The sequence below is a fragment of the Schistocerca gregaria genome, chromosome 2 (genome assembly GCF_023897955.1).
Source record: "Schistocerca gregaria isolate iqSchGreg1 chromosome 2, iqSchGreg1.2, whole genome shotgun sequence".
NCBI classification, from domain to species: domain Eukaryota; kingdom Metazoa; phylum Arthropoda; class Insecta; order Orthoptera; family Acrididae; genus Schistocerca; species Schistocerca gregaria.
Genome location: NC_064921.1, coordinates 901,503,088 through 901,525,828, shown reverse-complemented (window position 1 = coordinate 901,525,828; position 22,741 = coordinate 901,503,088). Strand labels below are relative to the sequence as shown.

Below are 22,741 nucleotides of genomic sequence, written 5' to 3'. Positions count from 1 at the left end.
TGTCTGTTGTCACTTTGGGTCGTACTCATTTTTATCTCATGTTTAATGGAATTTCTTACGCTTCGGTTTTTAAGGTGACCTCAAATATTAACTCTGACACCATCTTTGCGTAATAGTCCTCACACAAAACACTACATGCACGAAGCCAATAGCAGTGCATTGGTCGCCGGTCCACGCTCTGCCTTATGAGGAATTGTGAAGGAAACGCAGAATTACACGTCGCAGGGCGTCGCGTCAGAGCACTGATGATCGAAGACAACCGGAAGTCAACCAACAGCCGCACAATATGAAGGAAGATCAACACACCACATCGAAAGCTAGTTAGCTGCACACAACAGGAAATAAATCAAACTTCGTCGGGTGATTGCTAAAATGAGAACTCTTATAGAATTACTTCGGTATCCGTCCGTCATTCTGCCCGTCTGTCAGTCTGCATGTCCATCGGTTTAGGCCATTTTTTCCTCAGTAACAGGTGTAAGTATCAAGTTGAAAATTATATCAAATATTAAGCTCTACGTTCCCTTGGTGATGTCGGAAATTTAAGCTTATAACTTCATCAGAAGACAGGTTATTTGTATCATATATTTTGTTACTAGGAAACTAAGTTATCAAAACCTATAGATGAACTACTCATTTACATAATTATGTTCGTACATAAAACTCAGAGTGCAAGTCCTATTCACACTTATACATTTTTTTTTTAAATACAAACAGATTTTGACGACGCACGGAACAATAGCCTAACGTTGTTGTGGAGTTTCAAGGTATTTGCGAGCAACTGCGACAAGAAACTGTTCTAATACCATTAGTGCAGTGCGATTATATGCTGTTTTTTTGCCAAATTAGTAGACTGCACTCAAAACTATCAATTCTCTGTATAATACAAATTAGGACAGCGACATCAGACGTAAACATTGTTGCTGTAGTCATGTTGGTCGTGTGTTGTAATGTGAAACTGTAATAACGTTCCTGAAAATGAATATACCCTGTTACAACACGCAACCGACTAAGAAATACTTTTTAAGAGCATTCACAGGTTAATTCCTGCACGACAGAGATTAGGTATATTCACTGACGAAAAAAAAATCCCAACACCCAAAACCAATTGATGTACAGTAAAGAAAATTCGGGAATATATTTGTCTGGGTAACAGGTTTAAGTTATTAACACTGCAAGAATACAGGTAAATGCATGCCATTGCAAATGTAAAATTCTGGGTAATTACTAATCGGAGTAACCGCCAAAATGTTGAACGCATACAAACGCGCATGCATCGTGTTGTACTGGTGCCGGATGCCTGTTCGTGGGATGGATCTCCACGCCAGTTGCACTTGGTCGTTCTGTGCAGGGACAGTAATTGCTGTTTGTGGATGGCGCTGGAATTATTGTCCGATGATCTCTCATACGGCCTTAATTGGAGACACTTCTGGTAATCGAGCAGGCCAAGGCTACATGCCGACACTCTGTAGAGCCTGCTGGGTTACAACAACGGTATGTGGGCGAGCGTTATCCTTTTGAAAAAAAAAAAACCGTGTAAATCTGTTCGTGAATGACTGCACAACAGGTCAAATCAACAGAATGACGTGCAAATTTGCAATCAGGTTGAGTAGAGTGACCAATAGAGTGCTCCTTCTGTCATACGAATTCTCATATCGGACCACAACTCCAGTTGAATTCCATGTATCTAGCATGGTTGTAGACCATCAACAGGTCTGCTTCTAATCAACACACGGCTATCACTGGCAAAGGGCCAGAGCCAGTCTTCTCAAACGTCCATCCCACCTTCAGTGAGCTTTCGCTTGACACCACTGAAGTCGCAAACGGCGGTGATTTGGGGCCAGCGAAATGTACACTTCACGGCATCTGGCTCGGAGCCGTTCTTGAAGTAACCGATTTGTAACAGTTTGCTGTGTCACTGTGGTGCCAGCTTCAGCTCAGATTACTGCTGCAGCCGCAGTGCATTGCGCCAGAGCCATACGCCGAACTCGATTGCCTTCCTTCTCAGCTGTGTCACGTGGACTTCCGGAGCACAGTCTTCTTGCATCCGCACGTTCTCGTGACCACTGCTGCCAGTCGACTTACAAACGTTCTTGATTAACATGAACTCACAGCGTCCAGTCTCAAAGCTAAGTATAGCTCCAGACCGTTACAGCGTGTATTTAAAGCAAACCTGATTTGCATCCTTACAGCGGCGCTACTAGCGCCAGTCCTGTGCGACTAGCGCGAAGTGTGAATAGACTGTTTCAGTTGTAGAAAGAAGCGTACCTAATTCCGTTTATGTAGCACAACTCCTTTGTGCTGCAATGTTTTTAACCGTTAATGTATATTCTCAAGCGTGATATAGTTACGCCTGCAAAGACACGGTAGGTACTGTGTCACAGGCGATGGAAATTAAACATTACAACTTTTTAGTCTATTAACAGAGTTTTGAAGACCTGGTCAAGGAACGTTTTGGAATACGTCGCTCCAGTGAGATTCATCTTATGGAAGGTACCAAATTTTAAAAACTATGCTGTTATTATTATTATTATTATTATTATTATTATTATTAAACGGAAGAATATCATCTCACACAAAATACTTATACCAAAAAGTGAATTTCCAACAACACTAACATGAGACATTACAAGTCTGCCATTCAATCTAAACATGTTTACATGTCAGAAGTAACTATTTTGAAAAAGAAAACAATCATTGAATAAATGATCGAAAATTTGTGAGAAATACCCCTGGGTAAAGATGCATACGCTATCACTTTGGGCTAAGAAGCAAGCAAGCAATCGAACAGTACATAGATATTGACGGTGAATTAGCAATCGCAAAATAATTCTAATGTTGCAGCTTTTTCGAAAGAATACACCCAGACTAAGTAACGTCCCAAGTATTTGAAGTGTATGGGACCGAAAGAATGAGAAACATACAAATCACGAAATGGATCGGACAATAAAACTGGAAGGGCCCACGCAAGGGTGAAAATTATTCGATCCAAAGTACAACAATGGAAAGTTGATTAGGGGAAAAAGCGTAGCAGTTTATATATTTATACAACCCTAAATGCGATAAAAACAGGAAATGAAAACTCAGTTGTTGAATCACTTAGAATGTATACGTATGTATTTGACCCAATAAATTTACTGTTTTTATCATCCATTCATTTTAAGCTCTTGCTACCATCTAAGCTGTTAAGGCTGTTGTTGCATTACTCTATCTTCCCCCCACGATCGGAATGGTACCATATTGTTACGTCATTCGAATAATACAGATAAGCCGTTTCTCCATCGTAGCTTCCCCATCATCACTAGCAGCAACCATTACCAACATACACTAGCAAAGTAGGTCAGGGGTGTGAAGTTTTACCCGCTGAATTTAGCCAGTGTACAGATTTTCAGAGCTGCTAATTCGAAGGAGATAAAAGAATTAAATGCCAGCACAAATCGGCAACTGATTAGAAGAGAAGTTCTGTTTCCTTTTATGTACAGGACATTACCGTTAATAATTATTGAAGACAAGGGTGCAGAGAGGCTGACCTGTTGCTGCGGCTGCATCTGCTGCTGGTGCATGGGCGGCAGCGGCTGCGCGCCCGGCTGCTGCTGCTGTTGTTGTTGCTGTTGCTGCTGCTGTTGTTGCTGCTGCTGGGCGACGTTGGGCGAGGGCGGCGGCGCCTTGAGCAAGTTGGGCAGCACGTTGGGCGCGGGCGCCGACAGGTGCTGCTTGGTGAGCGTGTGGTGGGACGGCGACGTGGCCAGCGGCATGCTCTGCGCCAGCATCATGGCGGCCGTGTCCTGCTCCACGTCCACCACGACGCTCGAGCTGCCCGAGTGACCGACGTGGTAGTGGCCCTGCGCGCGGTGCTTCCCCGACAGCGTGTCGAAGCTGCCCGCCGAGGGCACGCGCCCCAGCTGACCGCCCGGCGACTGCGCCTGCTGCTGTTGCTGCTGCTGCTGTTGCTGCTGCTGCAGCGACTTCACCTCAAGGCGCGTCTTGTCGCGCTGGTAGTAGACGCCGGCGAAGATGAGCACGTTGAGGATGAGCAGCGAGCAGCCGATGGCGATGGTGACGCTGAGCGCGGTCGAGTAGGCGGCGTAACCGGCCGCTTCCAGGCTGGCCAGCGTGTCTCCGGTCGAGTTGCCCTGCTGCAGGTGGTGGGTCGCCTGTTGCTGCTGCTGGTAGCTGCCGCCACCAGCGCCCCCCACCACTGTCACGCACGTCGTCATCAGAGTGTCCATCGTCGTGACAGACACCTGCAAGTTATCGAACATCAGCAGATTTTAGTATTTCTGGCTTAGTTAGCCATCACATCAGGCTCCAAGAAGCTGTTTCCAGAGCAGTGGAGGTGCAACAAGTATACAGGGTGAGCCACCCAACATTACCGCTGGATATATTTTGTAAACCACATCAAATACTGACGAAACTATTCCACAGACCGAACGTGAGGAGAGGGGCTAGTGTAATTGGTTAATACAAACCATACAAAAATGAAACTAAGTATGTTTTTTAAAACAAACCTGCGATTTTTTTAAAAATGGAACCGCGTTAGTTTTGTTTGCACATATGACACACAAACAAATACGTAATCAATGCCGTTTGTTGCACTGTAAAATGTTAATTACATCCGGAGATATTGTAACCAGAAGTTGACGCTTGAGTACCACTCCTCCGATGTTCGATCGTGTGTATCGGAGAGCACCAAATTACGTAGGGATCCAAAGGGAACGGTGATGGACCTTAGGCACAGAAGAGACTGGAACAATACATTACGTCCACATGCTAACATCTTTTTATTGGTCTTTTTCACTGACGCATATGTACGTTACCATTAGGGGTGAGGTACACGTACACACGTGGTTTCTGCTTTCCAGAGAATAGAGTGTGTCCCGACATGCCAGGCCAATAGACGTTCAATGTGGTGGCCATCATTTGCTGCACACAATTGCAATCTCTGGCGTAATGAATGTCGCTGCAGGCTGCCACAATACGTTGTTTCATATTCTCTGGGGTTGTAGGCACATCACGGTACACATTCTCCTTTGACGTACCCCAAAGACAGAAGTCCAGAGGTGTAAGATCAGGAGAACGAGCTGGGCAATTTATGCGTCCTCCACGTCCTATGAAACGCCCGTCGAACATCCTGTCAAGGGTCAGCCTAGTGTTAACTGCGGAATGTGCAGGTGCACCATCATGCTGACACCACATAAACATGTCCCTGCAGATGCTGCTCACCGACCGTGGCCCGTGTTTGTTACAACACGCAACTGAACGTCGGAGGTTTCAAGCGTCAACTTTAGGTTACAATCTCTCCGGATGTAATTAACATTTTACAATTTAACAAACGGCACTGATTACGCATTTGTTTATATGTTCAGATGTGCTAACAAAACTAACGTGGTTCCATTTTTAAAAAAAAAACGTAAGTTTGTGTTAAAAAACATACTTCCGTGCATTTTTGTATGGTCTGTATTAAACAATTACACTAGCCCCTCTCCTCACGTTCGGTCTGTGGAATCGGTTCGTCATTATTTGATGTGATTTACGAAATATATCCAGCGGTAACGTTAGGTGACTCACCCTGTATAGATGACGAAATGTGGTGTGAGGTACCTGTGACAGATGTTAGATTAGGTAGCATTTCCGTGAGAGAGACCGCCTGCATAGTACTACTGCTCTGTGACTGGCTGCTGTGTTCGGAGCAAGGGCGCCAAAACGTTTAATTATAGTTATTATTATTAGTTAAACTACTCATTGGTATGACTTCACTTTTTAATATAAATCTCTCTCAACAGCTGATTATCAGTCATTTTACAATTATTAAAAACAATTTAAATGAAAAACAAAAGACTGATGAAATTGGAGACGAAGCACTTCTGAAGCGTTCGGATCACGCCTTTTCTGGTATGGCGGGCGAAGTCTTTGGGGCTGCTCGTCACTCTGGATTAGACAGTCGAGAAGAGCAGACATGTTGTCTGTCGTAGGACGTGTTTCCAATTTTTATTTAAGTTCCTGTCCGTCACTCTGGATTAGGCAGTCCAGGTGTACAGTCATGTTGTCTGTGGCAGGATGTGTTTGCCAGTATTCAGTATTTAAAGATTCACTCCAGTAGCCATGAGGCACAGACACGTGCCACAAATAGTGTAAAGATACATTTTCGTAAACATTGTGTTTGGTCATGTACTTTGCTGTATCAGAAGGTGATGTATTAAGATCACGTAGGCTCCTTGTGTGGCTATATTAAAATATGCGAGTGGCATCCCAAAGAAGTGATACATTATTTCAGAACAGAACCTCGCCAAAAGTCTATTTCAGCCTCAAGATACAGGACCTGCGTGCTTTTTCCTGCGCTGGGGACATCAACTTGAAGACAGCAGGTTAGTGAACTATAACAGAACCTTCGTATTCCACACAGTGCAGTGGAAACAACTAGGCGCCTCACGTGTACTGTATGCACAGAACAAATGTGCTCAGTGACACGTCATCTGCAGTAATGCAGAGGAGGTAAAGGAGGGTGATCGTTATTAACACCAACAATCAATTCATTCTTCCTTTCTTGCCGTAAGCTGCCTGTTAGCGAGCAGTGATGGGACCACTTAGCGGTCTGATCCTTTTTCGGCAAGGTTTCGTGAATGATTCAGAAAATTCTTTCGTGTGAACAAACCACGTCTCACACAGAAATAAAGAAAATAATGCTAACGAATCACGATTACTAGGCTACCAGACGCGTCATCTGAAACTGACTGTTTCAATTGACACTTGAGATAGCAGAACGATATTATAATGGTGAACAGATTGGAAGACATCATTTAATTCGTTTCTGTTGTTATGGTACTGGCCTGTAAACAATTATCTATCAGTTACTTTTTTATTCTAATCCAGGTATAGTATTCTGCACCGCAAAAAACTGTCAACATTTCCCATCGATACGAACAAAATTAGGTCCTATGTTGCATACATGATCATACTGACAATATATTAAAAGAGCTCAACACCAGCTAAGAGCTATATTGAATTAAAATGAAAGATGAAAAAGGCTAAGGAAATAACTTTTACTAGGCAACTATTCGTGAGCAAGAAATAAAAACATGGGCATCTGTTCACTGGCATCACCATGAATACGTCATACACAGCTGCGAAAAGAATAGTAGGAAACTGGGTGGGCCGGCCTGTGTGGCCGAGCGGTTCTAGGCGTTACAGTCTGGAACCGCGCGACCTCTACGGTCGCAGGTTCGAATCCTGCCTCGGGCACGGATGTTTGTGATGGAAAAAAAAAATGGCTCTGAGCACTATGGGACTCAACTGCTGTGGTCATCAGTCCCCTTGAACTTAGAACTACTTAAACCTAACTATCCTAAGGACATCACACACATCCATGCCCGAGGCAGGATTCGAACCTGCGACCGTAGCAGTCGCACGGTTCCGGACTGCACGCCTAGAACCGCGAGACCACCGCGGCCGGCCTTTGTGATGACCTCAGGTTAGTTAGGTTGAGGTAGTTCTAAGTTCTATGGGTCTGATCACCTCAGAAATTTAGTCCCATAGTGCTCTGCGCCATTTGAACCATTTTAAAAAACTGGGACGTAAATTGTAGTCATAAACCAGCAAGGCAGAAAACATCATCATCGCCATCTTTATCATCATCGCCGTCAACATAGGCATCACTATCATCATTGTAATTATGACAGTCCCGTCTCAATTACGCCATTTCATATGATCTGAGTTTCAAGTACCTTTCATCAGGTAACTAACAAACTACAGAGGGTAATCACGCAGGGTCATCAAAAGTTTATCAATGGGAATGACAAGTTTCACAGAGAAGACATGCTTTTGCTCCATAGATCGATAGCGAGGAAATGGTTGAGAATGTATAACTTGGTATAAATCAAGGACATATCACACATTCTTACAAAAAAGAAGCGATACTCTAAGGTTCCTTCCACAGATCCTTACAAAAATAAAGCTACACGATAGGGTTCCTTCCACAGATGCTAAGTGAAATGATCATCGTGGATGCTGAATATATAAAAATACTTTGAACCTTTGGTTTTTTAAGAGGCAATAATAACCTAGCCACACATGTATAAATATAATATTTTGATTGGCTTCCGAACTACAGATCATTAAACTGGGGAAAATAGTAATGGATATTAATCATACACATCATTGTTTAGCTGACGACAGTGTACAGTGTGCCTCTGCTGTAAGTAACCCCAGACAGCTAATGAAAGAACGCAACTGAACAAGATGGAAAGTAGGACTGAAGCACAATCACGATAATGTTACAGTAAAGTATGATGAAGATATCAAAATGACGTGTACTCAATTAACAATGAGATCACAGAAGCTGATGATGATTCTTGGATTTAGGGCAGCTGAGGACGACAACTATTTGGAAAGCAATACAGATAAACGGAAAGAGAAAACTGAACTACAGTGGTAACCTGAAAGAAGTTTTTTAAGACACGGTTTCCAGTATCTGAGAAATCATAGCATTTTCAACAGCGTATATTAGCAGTTTGGATTTAGTGCATTGAAGCATGAAATTTCAGCGTCAGAACCATCGAAAAACTGAGGGCTGTTCTCTGAATAACAGAAAGATACATGCTGGCATTAATATAAGAAACATGCAGACAAACATATAAGGGTACGTTGTGGTCTGGAAGACGTAACAATGACTAATGAACATGTAATCTTGCGAATGTATGTTACGATGGACCACGATGTTCTTTGCTGCATTTCAGCAGATGAAGGAAGATCGACGTGACGATCTAATGGAAAATGGTACTTGAAAACATGCTGGAATAAAATGGACGCTTATCTCTTAAGAAAGTAATGCACAGAAAAATCTAGAGGAATCCTAAATAGAGCAGATACGTGAAATGGTTGCCAATGATGATTTTGTGATCAACAATTTCAGCGTTACGGGACAGAAGGAAAATGCATGTACAGTTTGTAGACAACAACAGAGTGGCAAAGTTGTCCATTACAACAAATATGTTCTGCAGATACTGGGAGCCATTGGATCTTTTACACACAAGAAATAATTAAAGAATAAAGTTTATCAATGTTAACTACAAATTAATTTTGAAGAGCCTGGTAATATAGTGTAAAAAAGTACACTACGCCACCTCCACTACGGTAATAGCCTGCTCTTATTGCCAACACTATTACCGAACATATCGAAAATCGTAAGCCGTTGCAGCTCTCTCCATACAAATTCGACCTCAAACGTCTTTCTTACTCCCGTCAACCTATTTTTTCTCTCTACATCAAGGCTACATATGATCAGCAGCACTTCTGAAGAGATGAAGCTGTTGTTTAGAACACAGTGTCGGAGAATAACACTTCGTTCTAAACATATTCAACTGGAAGAGCATTACTAAATATCGCTTCATTCTGCACACATAAACCTTAAGCTGCCACTCTTCGTTAAACTATTTTGTATCGGATGTCTTGGCGCTACACAGTGGCGTCGAAAACTAAAGCAACAAACGGTCACTACTTGATTTTGCGCTTGTATCAGCGCGGCAGTCGTTGAAGTGTGGTCGGTCGTGGTCACTCGGATGGAGGAACTATTCGAAAGATATCCAGATAGTGTATTGACTTTCACGGTCACCTGTCGGAAGAATATTGAAGAGCAATACGCAGGTAGGGTATATCGTCCAAGATTAAAGCATTCATGGAATTTGAAATTTTATTCGAATCTTGCTACATGATTTTGTTATTGTAACTCAGTCATAATTTTCGATAAATGCAGCTCTATCTACTGTGCTTAATGTACTCCAACCATCCGGTAATAAAATAAATAAATAATAATAATAATAATAATAATAATAATAATAATAATAATAATAATAATAATAATAATATGGTTCAAATGGCTCTGAGCACAGGTGGTGCCTTTGACTGATCTTGAGACGGTGTAGCCTGCGTTGGCGACATCTGTGTGCTTTTTTGAAATAGGATTAATCCTTCACAACCTTCATAACGGAGATGAGAGGGAGAAAGAATCTCTGCAGAACTTGTAAATTACTACTTTGATTAACGATTTTATTGAGCTGTTAGATACCAATGAGATTATAGGGAATCGAGTAGGTGAGGTGTCAGATCTACTACTGTTTGCTATACAGTCAGTCAACTATCGAAATGAATCAGAGACAAGTGCTCTTAGTCACACAGGTTCTGCTAACTACTGGCCCACTGGACCTGTCTCAGTTTATTATATGGCCACTTGGCTTTGTAGTATAGGAGACAAGTCGTCAGTTATAACTTCGTCCTGTCATTTACTGAAATGCTTAAGTATTATTCGCTGAGGTAGAAGCAGACATCCTCTGTTCGATACTATTCCGAGAAATGTACAGTAACTACCTATCTCGCAGTTAACATTTGTCGCCAGAGTCTTTCCACTGGCCACTCGCAGCTGAAGAAACTATGTCTTTATTGCTGCTACGGCGACGTCGCTGCTCCGTACGCTGACTGCTCCGTACTGCAACTTATTAGCGAACCTCCTTTCAACTGATAGCGACCCTTTATTGATATGACTACGCTCGGCCTTCCCGTGCGATCTCAATACGTTCTGGTTTCATCCACTAGGAAGTTTTCCATCATGTGCTCTGATGCTGTATTGTCTGGTTGGGCTCTCTCTTTGGCACATTCCATCTACATGTGATGCCTTAATGTTACATTAATTCTGTTGTCGTACATTATGTGCGTCAGTGTTAGATTTCCTCTGTCTTATTTTATCTTGCCCTCTCAGTGTCTTGGGGCCTTCTCTAGTCTGTGTACCTGCTTCTCGCCTAAATGATGAGTGGTATCCAGTTTAAAGTGGCGTAATCTTCTCCAAATATCGATGTGTCATGTACTCCTACGAAGCAAGGCGCTTACGCCATCCTCAAGTAAATATATTTTTGATTTACTTGTTGATTAAATGTTTTTATTGTCCGTGATCATGACAAATCAGTCATCGATACGTAGAAGAGTTGCTATCTACTAACTGAGCAAACGAGCAGGGACCCTCGCAAGTTGCACCAGTTTTGTGGGTGAGTCTTTCCAGTGCCTGTGTAACTGTTTAACCATCGAGAAACAGCGCAATATTAAGGCTGCTCATTGATGATTTGCTTTATAAGCTCAATTAGCAGCAGTCTTACTCTACATCACAGACTGTCTATTGTCATTAAGGCAGAACTGACGTCTTTCTCCTATGGCAGACATAGGAAAAAGGATAGGTCCCAAGTACACGTAGTCAGATACATGAAAAGCCGACTAAGACAGTAGTTGCTAGAGACCTGAAATGTATATATCAAAGTGAGGAAGCCATTCATCGGAGCACGGCTCAACGAGGCATTTTGTACACTGTCTCTGAGCCGTTGCAGGACTGGAATGTATTTTAAGAGAACAATAGCTTGTTTCTTCACACGCGAAGGGAGGAAACAGATCGGTGCCGTCAAAATGTCAAACACATTGAGGTCTTCTGGACGGAAAGTGAGGATAGCGAAACAATATTCTCTTCATTGTCGAATCTGTTTCGTGCTTTCCAGAAATAAAGAACATATTTTGGTTGGAAACGTCAGAAGCGATGGCGGTTTCTAGAGCTGTCCTGTGATGATATTGACAAGGATCATCATAAGGGGCAAAATATCTCAAGTAAATTATGTTATTATATATCTGTAGTGACGTAAATCCCTTACATGATGGCGGTCTGGTACGTGCCAATATACATAATGCTTTCGCGTTAACTTCGAACTGATATTCATGTGGACTGGCTTTATAAGTAGGCTGTTTAGATTTCTATGTAGGTAACGCCAGGTAGCGCACTGTATGAAAATCACTGTGCTGTGTGCAGCCTGCGGCTGGTTGGACTCATTGTTGGAATATTCGCTTGTGTAGGGTTGGGCAATTGGATTTAAACAGCACGTAGCTTTGGGCAGTTGGAGGTGAGCCGATAGCAGTGGTGGATGTGGAGAGAGAGAGAGAGAGAGAGAGAGAGAGAGAGAGAGAGAGAGAGAGAGAGAGAGAGAGAGAGATAGAGAGAGACCAGAGTTTTGAGAGGTTAGTAGAAGCGGACGTGGACGCGTGTCCGCCAGAAAAAGGAAATTTGTAAAACTGGATGTCACGAATTTTGAACATTATTAAGGTAAATACATTGTTTGTTCTCTATCCAAATCTTTCATTTGCTAATTATGCCTATCAGTAGTTAGTGCCCTCAGTAGTTAGAATCTTTTATTTTGCTGGCAGTACTGGCGCTCGCTGTATTTCAGTAGTTCGAGTAACGAAGATTTTTGTGAGGTAAGTGATTCATGAAAGGAATAGGTTATTGTTAGTCAGGGACATTCTTTTGTAGGGATTATTGGAAGTCAGATTGCGTTGCGTTAAAAATATTGTGTGTCAGTTTATTGATGATCAGAAGAAGTAAAGAGCGAACTGTCTGAGTACGTTGAGATTTGCTCAGCTGTTTGAAAATCAAATAACGTAATAGGTTTACTGGCACAGTAATTCAATATTTTTCTAATGGGACGTTACACAGTCTCTGACACACACAGAGACATTATTAGCCTCACATAACGGCACTGATGCGAAAGATGTGATTACATGTTACTAAAGTCAGCAGTTCGCAATTTTCGGAACAGGCAGGAAACATTAGAATTCACAAAAGTTTCTTTATTTAACAATATTTAGTTTTTCTAGAATACAAATGATGGTACTCGGATTTGTTTTCGTTGTTCAAGGGCAACGATATTGATTTTTAGACTAGAACTTCTTGCAATATCACGCTATAAACTAACGTAAATAATCGTGGTACTCTTTACTGAGCGAATTGTTCCCGTCTAACAGCTGAAGCGACACTATCTGTAGCTGGCTGTATCTTAAGCCTGATCTGCACGCTATGTTTCGCCGCCTGTCTTGAATAGTCATTCAAGACTGACTACACACATCAATCGCGCAGATGCTGTACTCAACCTGAGTGAACTGGCGATGTGGTTAATAAACCGGAGTCACAATCGGGAGGACGACGGTTCAAACCCGCGAATAGCCGTCCAGATTTAAATTTCAGTGATTTACCTAAATTGCTCCATGCAAACGGTGGCCTCTGAAAGGGCACGGCCGAGTTCTTGCCTCATCCTTGACTCAATCTGAGCTTGTACTCCATCTCTAATGACCTCGATGTCTACGGGACGTTAAACCCAATCTTTCTTTCTTACTTACTTCCTACAGCACCCTAACTTTCGCTCCATCTTTTGCTCGGTCGTTCCGAAATACACATGGAAGACGGTGGTTATGCTATGTGCTCTTAAACTGAAAAAGAAAATAATCTACTCGTCCTTCACGACGATCCTGGGTTTGCTTACAGAAGAGAGGGATATTCTCTAATGAGAATTGTCTCCGAGAGCTACAGCAGGAACCATAAGATTGGTGCAATTACTTACGTAAGGACATAGGGACGAAATGTATACTCAGTACAACGAAAAACCAGTCCAAAGTTGTAAATTTTACTTTTTTATTGACTCGAAAACAGGTTTGGGCCAAAAGCATTTTCAAATCATTGTAACACAGTAAAAATGGTACTTCCGAAGATGTCAAAACCACGTCAAAAATGTGCAACGAACAGTTACAGCGCAAGCTATTCCAGTATGCTGGATGTTCGAAAACTGTATACTGTTAACGCTTGTAACGCCAGAAACTGGAATAAAGGTAATGTCATGAGGGCGGCTGTAAGCCTACACGAGAGACTCACCGCAACGTTAAGGTTTTTAGCGACAGGCGGGAGCTACAAGGAACTTGAACTGTCCAATTTTGTATGAAGGATGAAATGAATAACGGTTGTTAGCCACAAAATTTGAAAGTCATTGTTATTACGTAACTCCTTTTCAGAGTCTTCTATGTCTGGCCGTGATCTTCGACATTCAAGAAGAAAAGTAGTTAATGGTAGGACAAAGAAGAATTACAAATTTCTTTCGTTCCAGCTCCAGACATAGTGGACGCTTTTATTTTCGCACTCTCTTTCCTGTAAACTGTTCGATATGAGTTGACCTTTCTGGTGACCAAATCTTTTTGCTGCTTCACTTCCTTGTCCTCATTAGTGACAGTGCCGTATGACTGGTTTCTCCTGTCTCTGTTGCTGAAAGCTTAGATTTTATTTCCCAGAGGCAAGGAAAACTTTGGTAGAGCTCCATGAGCTCCAATTTGTGAGTCCTGTGTTGCAAGTCTACCATTTCTTTCGCCACTTCACGCACTAAATTGATAGTTGGAACTTCTGGCGCCACCGATAGTACATTGCTGTCGGTGCAAAGCTTGAGCGAGGACACTGATGTGCGTCTACATGATCAGACTCGTCGCCAGTCTTGCATGCACACAAAGCTCCAATCCATCGGTCTCTTGCGACTTAGTCGATCTTCATTCAATTCATAAAAGAGTGTCAAACTTCCGTCCAAATGTAACGCTGTGTTTGATCATGCAAGTCAGACGACGAAACGTTACATGTAGACCAGGATTAAGAATAACTTTTGTTTCACTTCTTCTTCTACATACCATACCAAATAGTTATCATACCGCCGCGTCCCAAGCCTTAGTAAAATATCCAGAGACATGAGTGATCGTACAATAAATGTAAACACAGCAAAACTCATAAACTGCATTGTGTTCAGAGTGTTAAGCTTCCGGATTTTTTAAATTTTAGTTTTTGTATCTTGTCCTACGTTTTAACTTCAATGACATCTTGCAGTGGCTGAACAACAGACCACGAGTCTTTTTCTTTAAGATCTTGATCCTATACTTTTTAAACTTGCTTGTTTCTTCTCGTCGTTTGCATTATTACTATGGCTGACTCTTATGATAACTATTTTCCTTGTCACGTAATAATTTTTTCACGGAGTATGATGATTTGCATTTTCTTATTGAAATTATTTCATTTTATCTAATTACATCTCTGTGGAAGATTTTGACGATCGTGGTTCTGGTGCTTCTGCCTCTGATGTACCAACAATTGCCAAATTGGTGTTCAGTTCTATTGGTTTTGACGTTTTATTATCGAGATTAAGCGGCCGTTTTCTCTTTAGCCACCATTACGATGGATAATTTGTTACATTAAATAATGCAACTCCTGCATTTCGTAAGTGTTAGGCGCTCGTGAATTGGTTTGGCTGCAAATTTAGGGAACAAACATCACATTGTAGTGCGGGTGTACAAAGTCGTTCTTCAAAAATTCATGGCGTCTAGTATTTACTAGTTACTTTGGGCCCCTAAATACGAAAGTTAATTTTCTTTTTATGTTAGAAGACGATACTAATCAACGAATAAGAAAAACGGTGTCTTCTCTGCGTTATTATTGTGATTTGTTGTGCTACATACGCTCCCTTATGTAAGAACCACTTCTTGCGCTCATCGGTAAATGTATTCATCAGCATTTACTTGTCGCTATAGCGATGCTGTCGTAATGTGTCATACAAATACGCCAGAGTGGCTCTGTTTCTTGCGTAAGACTCGATTCGTACTTCCTCAATTCGTTATCAGTTCAGTGCCGTTGTTGGAGTCATGTCGTAAAGTGTCCGCCTCAATACAGTCTGCCGCCGGCAGTGCTGCGAGGCGGTCACGCGCCAAGAGGGCTGCGGGCGAGGCGCGCACGGTGTGTTTGTGTTTACTTCGGCAGCTGCAAGTGCCGTTTTTCCCTTCTAGACCACCATGGCGCACAACTATCGGAAGAAGACATTACGTTTCAACTTTAGTTCCGACTTCGTCCGACCCAAGGCCCTGGAGGTAGAACGATTTATTCGCGATGAAGTTAAAATACCACCAACGGATCTAATTGGTATCCACTTGTCGATAGTTAGCAGTACCGTCTACGTCAAAATTATCAACGATGCGGCGTGCGACAAGGTGCTTCAAGAGGCAGAACGTGGACTGCGCTTCTGTCATTCCGACGGCAACGTCGGACCCGTTACCGTCGATTACGCAGGTCTCGGCACACGGACGATAAGGATCTTCGAACTGCCGTTCGAACTACCTGCAGACGTCGTCATCGAGGCGCTCCGTCCCTATAGCAACGTTCTGGAACATGTTGCCGAACGATGGGTACAATTTCAGACCTATCCCGTTTTAAACGGTATTAGACAGGTCCGCATCGAGTTTCAGAAACACGTGCCTTCCTATCTACTTATCGGAGGCTGCCGTGCCATTATAATGTACGACGACCAACCTCGAACCTATTCCGGTTGCGGGAAAGGAGGTCACCTACGGTCTGAATGCATTCAACGACATGTCGCGCAGCTCCCGTTGTCGGAAGCGTCCGTCACACCCACGATGACCGCCCTGCCGGTCACTTACGCAGCGGCTCTTGCCACGTCAACAGTTTCGTCCAGTCCGTCGCCCGGTCCTTCCGATCGGCACGTCCCACCGTCCCAGTCACCTATGGACGGTGCGGACGTCCCACCTGACGACCTTGCCGCCAAACAGGCTCCCGCATCGGACGCTGAGGAGAACAGTACTACTTCACAACACCTGTTTGACAATTTCATTGTACCCACCGACACCTTCGAACCAGGTCGACGCTCTTCCTTGCCGTCGTCCGACACTGAGGAACACGTCCGCAAACAACGCTCGCCACGTAGGCGCAAACACCGTCGCCGTTCACCCACGGGCTCTTAAAGCGTCGCCACCCGCGACGACGAAGACGACACCCAACCAGCAGACATATCCACGCAGAGGTCGGCGGACAGCTTTCACGATGAACAAGACGTTTCGCTGGACGGGACCACTATGTCACAATGTAACGATCGGTGCACCACGACGCAATTCCCATCGACATTGGACGGACCCATGGGACAGGAGCATGGGCCGACGACATTGAGGAAGATTCGCCACCTCCTCCGGCTGAGTTGCCTCCGCCCGACGAGGCTGCCTGTTAACATCAAAAGCAAGGCGCTGCAGCTGACGGGACGGGACTTCCTGTCGGTGCCCTCCTCTTCCTTCCCTTGGTGATGGTAGATGCGCGTACAACACCGCTGAAACAAACGTACCGGTTTGCCACACTGAACATCAGCATGATCGGCACTGCACCCAAGCTGCAACTCCTATGTGACATGCTTCGGGCCTCTGACGTCGACGTCGCCCTTCTTCAGGAAGTACGCGTTGCCACACTACCACCAGTCTACGGCTACGACTCATACACGTCGACGTGTGATCAATCAGGGCGTGGAGTGGCTTTCTACATACGCGAAGGAATCCCACTCAAGGACACGACAATTCTTCCCTGTGGAAGAGGCATGGCTGTTACCATCACCGACACGCGCGTCATCAATATCTACGCTCCGTCTGGCTCCTCGAACCGTCGGAAGCGGTCCACTTTCTTCGGACATGACGTGGCGCCCCTGTTTTCTGGACGCTATGATCGCCTTATCATGGGAGGCGATTTCAACTGTGTCCTCCATCCGCAGGACCAAATGCCTGGTTATTCCTCATGCCCGGCGCTTCTCACCTTAATCAAAGATTTTCATCTAGTGGACGTTTGGGAGAAAATTCATGGCAATACCCCCGGTTTTACCCATTATACAGCACATTCTGCGAGCAGACTAGACCGGTTTTATGTCTCTGCCCACCTTGGCAATGACGTCGCCCACGCTGAACGGTGGCCCCTTGCATTTCCGGACCACTGCGCCGTCATTTGCTCCCTGGCTCCGCCACCTCAAGTCAGTGTGGCGCAGCAGAGGTTACCGGAAGCTTAATACCTCCCTCCTTAATGATACACACTGCCGACAATGTATTGCCACTATATGGGGGTCTTGCGAAAGACGCCTTCCGCAGTACACATCCACATTCCATTGGTGGCTCAAATGTGCCAAACCGGCGATCAGAAAGGCCTTCATACAATGTGGGAAGGAAGCAGCAGCATGGCATCGAGACACCACAAATTTTCACTACGCCGTCCTCCGTGAGCTCGATGCGCTCCCTCTATCACCTGACACCCATAGGGAACGACAACGTACTAAAGCTCGTCTCCTCTCTCTTCAACGTGCACGACTGCTTGGTGTCGTGGTGCGTTCCCGACGACAAGACCTCCTCCACGACGAAACCCCATCCACAATCCATGCCGCATCCGACCATAGTCGTCGACGTCGACTTCTCGTCCCCAACATCACGACCTCCGATGGTGTTCACCACACAACACAGGCGGCGGTGGTGTCTGCCTTTGCTGAACATTATCGCCAGTTTTTTGATGATGAACCGATGGCGACGCCCATTCCTGATGATCTCTGTATTTCCCCTGATCGGATCCTTATCGTAGCGGAGTAAACGTCCATGATGTCTGCAATCACCGCAGAGGAGGTGGTAGATGCGATCAACAAAGGGGCCAAGAACAAATCACCCGGACCAGATGGTCTCCCAGTGGAGTTTTACCGGGCGTTCACCACGTTAATGCTTCCTCGCTGGACGGAAATGATTCAGGAACTCTTTACTCCGTCCTTCCCAATTCCACCTGAATTCGTCACTGGCATTCTTCTACCTGTGCCTAAACCGAAGGGAGGGTCTCATGTCTCTGCATATCGCCCCCTTACACTACTGAATGCAGACTATAAAATTTATGCACGCCTCTTAGCAGCGCGCATACGCACCGTCTTACCTACGGTCCTTTCACCTGAGCAGACAGCACGTGGTTCTGGGACCACCTTACAAACAGCCCTAGGAGAATGCCGTGACCTCATTGCACTGGCGTCGGTTTGTCGCCTTCGTGCAGCACTGGTATCCGTCGATTTCACGAGTGCCTTTGATCACGTTCGACACCAATTCCTCCTCATGGTGGCGACACGTATGGGGTTCCCATTACTTTTTGTCGATGCCATTCGCCGGTTACTACTTCCCGCGGTCTCGATGGTACAAGTCAATGGGAGGCTTGTAGGACCGATTCCTATACGCCGCTCTGTACGTCAAGGATGCCCTGTGTCTACTATATGCCATTGCACTTGAGCCCCTCATCACTGGACTTACCTCTAGACTGCAGGGCCTCACTTTGCGTGACTACAGCTTTCACTGTAGAGCTTATGCGGACGATCTCCTCTTTCTCACCTGCTCCTCCACGGAACTCAATGACGCCATCCAATGGATCCACCAGTATGGACGTCTTTCTGGTAAAATTCTTAATGTCCGTAAATCGACTATGATGCACATTGGACGCGGCCTCCCGGCTATGGTGCCGAACCCACTCCCAGTCAGTACCACCCTTCGTTACTTGGGTATCGAATTTACGAGCTACACACACCGCACAGTGGCCCTGGCATACCGGCGGCTTTTGCAGTCGATTCGGCACCATGTCCGCGGTCAAGTGCACCGTAACTTAAACCAACTCCAACGTGTGTCCTATGTCAACATATATGTAGCCCCTAAACTGGTACACGTCGCCCAGATCCTCCAAATGCCGTTACTCCTTGGCCGCCGCATCCAGCCAGCCTTTGGATATTTTGTGTCAGCAGGGGCACTCTTCGAAGTCCGCTACAACACTAACATTGCCTCCTGCAAAAGGTGGCCTCGGACTCGTCAACGACCTTCTGCACTCTTTGTCCACACTCTGTTGCGGCACTGGCAGGGGACGGTTCCGTCCTTAACACGGAGTCTCTTAGATGTCCTCCGACCAGCTTCTCTCGATCAACGTGGCACCTATTTCTCCATTATTGTACCACATCGGCAATTGTTTCATAGAACTCAGCTGCTGGCCGCGGTGGTCTCGCGGTTCTAGGCGCGCAGTCCGGAACCGTGCGGCTGCTACGGTCGCAGGTTCGAATCCTGCCTCGGGCATGGATGTGTGTGATGTCCTTAAGTTAGTTAGGTTTAATTAGTTCTAAGTTCTAGAGGACTAATGACCACAGCAGTTGAGTCCCGTAGTGCTCAGAGCCATTTGAACCTTTTGAACTCAGCTACGTTCGGACCGATCTTCCGGTCACCCGTCCTCCCCGTACAAAAGATTATTACCGTTTGTTTATGCTGTCCAACCCTTGCGACCCCATGGTGCTACAGCATCCTGGCGCACGGTTTGGGGGTGTGTGCATGCACCCTTTTCACCGTCGTTTGTGTCTGCACTTTGGTATGTTTTAGTCTATGGAAAATTCCCGACTAATAATCGACTTTATCGCATAGGACTGGCCACCTCCCCACTCTACCCTGACTGTCAGCTCGAAGACGCCGACGAACACCGTCTTACGTGCCCCCTGAAGCAAAACGTATGGCTCCTCATGCAATGAATCGTGGGCTGTTACCTCCGTGCCCGCCAACGACGGTAACCCGGGATTTCCTGTTGTTGCCCCAGACATTTCACTACCCTCTTGCTACGCACCATGCCCTCATCTGGTTTCGAGGACAGGCTTAAGAATACCCCTTTCAAAGTGGTCTGCATACAGTCCTTGAGTTCTGGTACAAAGTTGTGACCGCGCATAGCACCCTCACCCGAAAACCATCTTACCGACAAACTTTTGTCGGTTATCTCTTCCTTGACCCCCCTCAAAGTTGGGGTGTACCATGCCTACCTCTCACATGATGCAACACCCTTATCCACGTCCCCATGCATCGGAAAAAAGCTGAGTTGTCAGCGCGACGGACTGTCGTGTCTAGGGACCCAGGTTGGATTCCCGGCGGTGTCGGGGATTTTCTCCGCTGAGGGACTGGGTGTTGTCTTCATCACCACCACTTCATCACATTCGACGCGCAAGTCTCCGAAGTGCCGTCAACTCGCAAGACTCGCATGGGGCGCCCGGTCTACCAGACGGGAGGCCCTGGCCTAATGACATTTCCATTTTTACCTCGCAAGGTACGTCTCATAATAGCATAACCACAAAAGATCCTTCTTCTCCCGTGCGTTTCTATTTGAAATAGTGCCCTTATCTTCCATCCACTGAACGCAGAAATGAAATTATGTGCTGCTTCATAAATACACTACTGGCCATTAAAATTGCTACACCAAGAAGAAATGCAGATGATAAACGGGTAGTCATTGGACAAATATATTATACTACAATTGACATGTGATTACATTTTCACGCAATTTGGTTGCATAGATCCGGAGAAACCAGTACCCAGAACAACCCCGTCTGGCCGTAATAACGGCCTTGAAACGCCTGGGCATTGAGTCAAACAGAGCTTGGATGGCGTGTACAGGTACAGCTGCCCATGTAGCTTCAACACGATACCACGGTTCATGAAGGGTAGTGACTAGCGTATTGTGACGAGCCAGTTGCTTGGCCACCATTGACCAGACGCTTTCAATTGGTGAGAGATCTGGAGAATGTGCTGGCCAGGGCCGCAGTCGAACATTTTCTGTATTCAGAAAGCCCCATACAGGACCTGCAACATGCGGTCGTCCATTATCCTGCTGAAATGTAGGGCTTCGCAGGGATCGAATGAAGGGTAGAGCCACGGGTCGTAACACATCTGAAATGCAACGTCCACTGTTCAAAGTGTCGGCAATGCGAACAAGAGATGACCGAGACGCGTAACCAATGGCACCCCATACCATCACGCCAGTTGATACGGCAGTATGGCGATGATGAATACACGCTTCCAATGTGCGTTCACCGCGATGTTGCCAAACACGGATGTGACCATCATGATGCTGTAAACAGAACCTGGAATCATCTGAAAAAATTAAGTTTTGCCATTCGTACACCCAGGTTCGTCGTTGAATACAGCATCGCAGGCACTCCTGTCTGTGATGCAGCGTCAAGGGTAACCGCAGCCGTGTTCTCCGAGCTGATAGTCCATGCTGCTGCAAACGTCGTCGAACTGTTTGTGCATATGGTTTTTGTCAAGGGTCAAGGGTAACCATGCTACAGCAGATGGTTGTTTTGCAAACGTCCTCATCTATTGACTCAGGGATCGAGACGTAGCTGCACGATCCGTTACAGCCATGCGGATAAGATGCCTGTCATTTCGACTGCTAGTGATACGAGGCCTGGGATCCAGCAAAGCGTTCCGTATTACCCTCCTGAACCCACCGATTCCATATTTTGCTAACAGTCATTGGATCTCGACCAACGCGAGCGGCAATGTCGCGATATGATAAACCGCAATCACGATAGGCTACAATCCTACCTTTATCAATGTTGAAACGGGATGGTACGCATATCTCCTCGTTGCACGAGACATTACAACGTTTCACCAGGCAACGCCGGTCAACTGCTGTTCGTGCATGAGAAATCGGTTGGAAATATTCCTAATGTCAGCACGTTGTAGGTGTCGCCGCCGGCGCCAGCCTTGTGTGAATGCTCTGAAAAGCTCTTCATTTGCATATAATGGCATCGTCTTCCTGTCGGTTAAATTTCGCGTCTACGTGTTGTAGCAATTTTAATGGCCAGTAGTGTACAAACTGACTCGCAGATCTCGATGTAACAGTTGCTACTATGTAGAGACTAAGAGGCGAGTTGACGGCCCATTGAAAGCTAAGAAGTGCTTCGAAAGGGAAACATGTTTACATCAGTCGCCACCAGCTGGTGTCTTACTGAAGGGAAAAGTGGGATACAAAGCTGATGAGAGACAATAGACTACCAAATGAGGTACACCTATCACAATGGAACAGCGCTGTGTATTCTCGCTTCAGAAGGTCACGGCGCTGTCAGTGCGACACGTTCACCACAATTCAACATAGAGCACCCCCCGCCCTCCCACAAGACGGCTTCTACAACAATGCTGAGAAGTTAGGATGTAGATATAAATGCGATGAGCTGCGAAGTTTTAACCTCTAGGCACACCACTGCAAAGTTCTACACGGTTCGTTACTACC

General features: G+C 45.3%; 1 protein-coding gene across 1 annotated transcript in view; it reads right to left on the bottom strand.

The window, feature by feature from the left end:
* Positions 1 to 22,741, bottom strand: part of LOC126335344 (neuroligin-4, X-linked-like) — a 397,024-nt gene that overhangs the window by 22,949 nt on the left and 351,334 nt on the right. Inside the window, exon 10 of the mRNA XM_049998528.1 lies at positions 3,528 to 4,241. Coding sequence (XP_049854485.1) covers positions 3,528 to 4,241 — 714 coding nt within the window. The remainder of the gene's footprint in view (positions 1 to 3,527; positions 4,242 to 22,741) is intronic.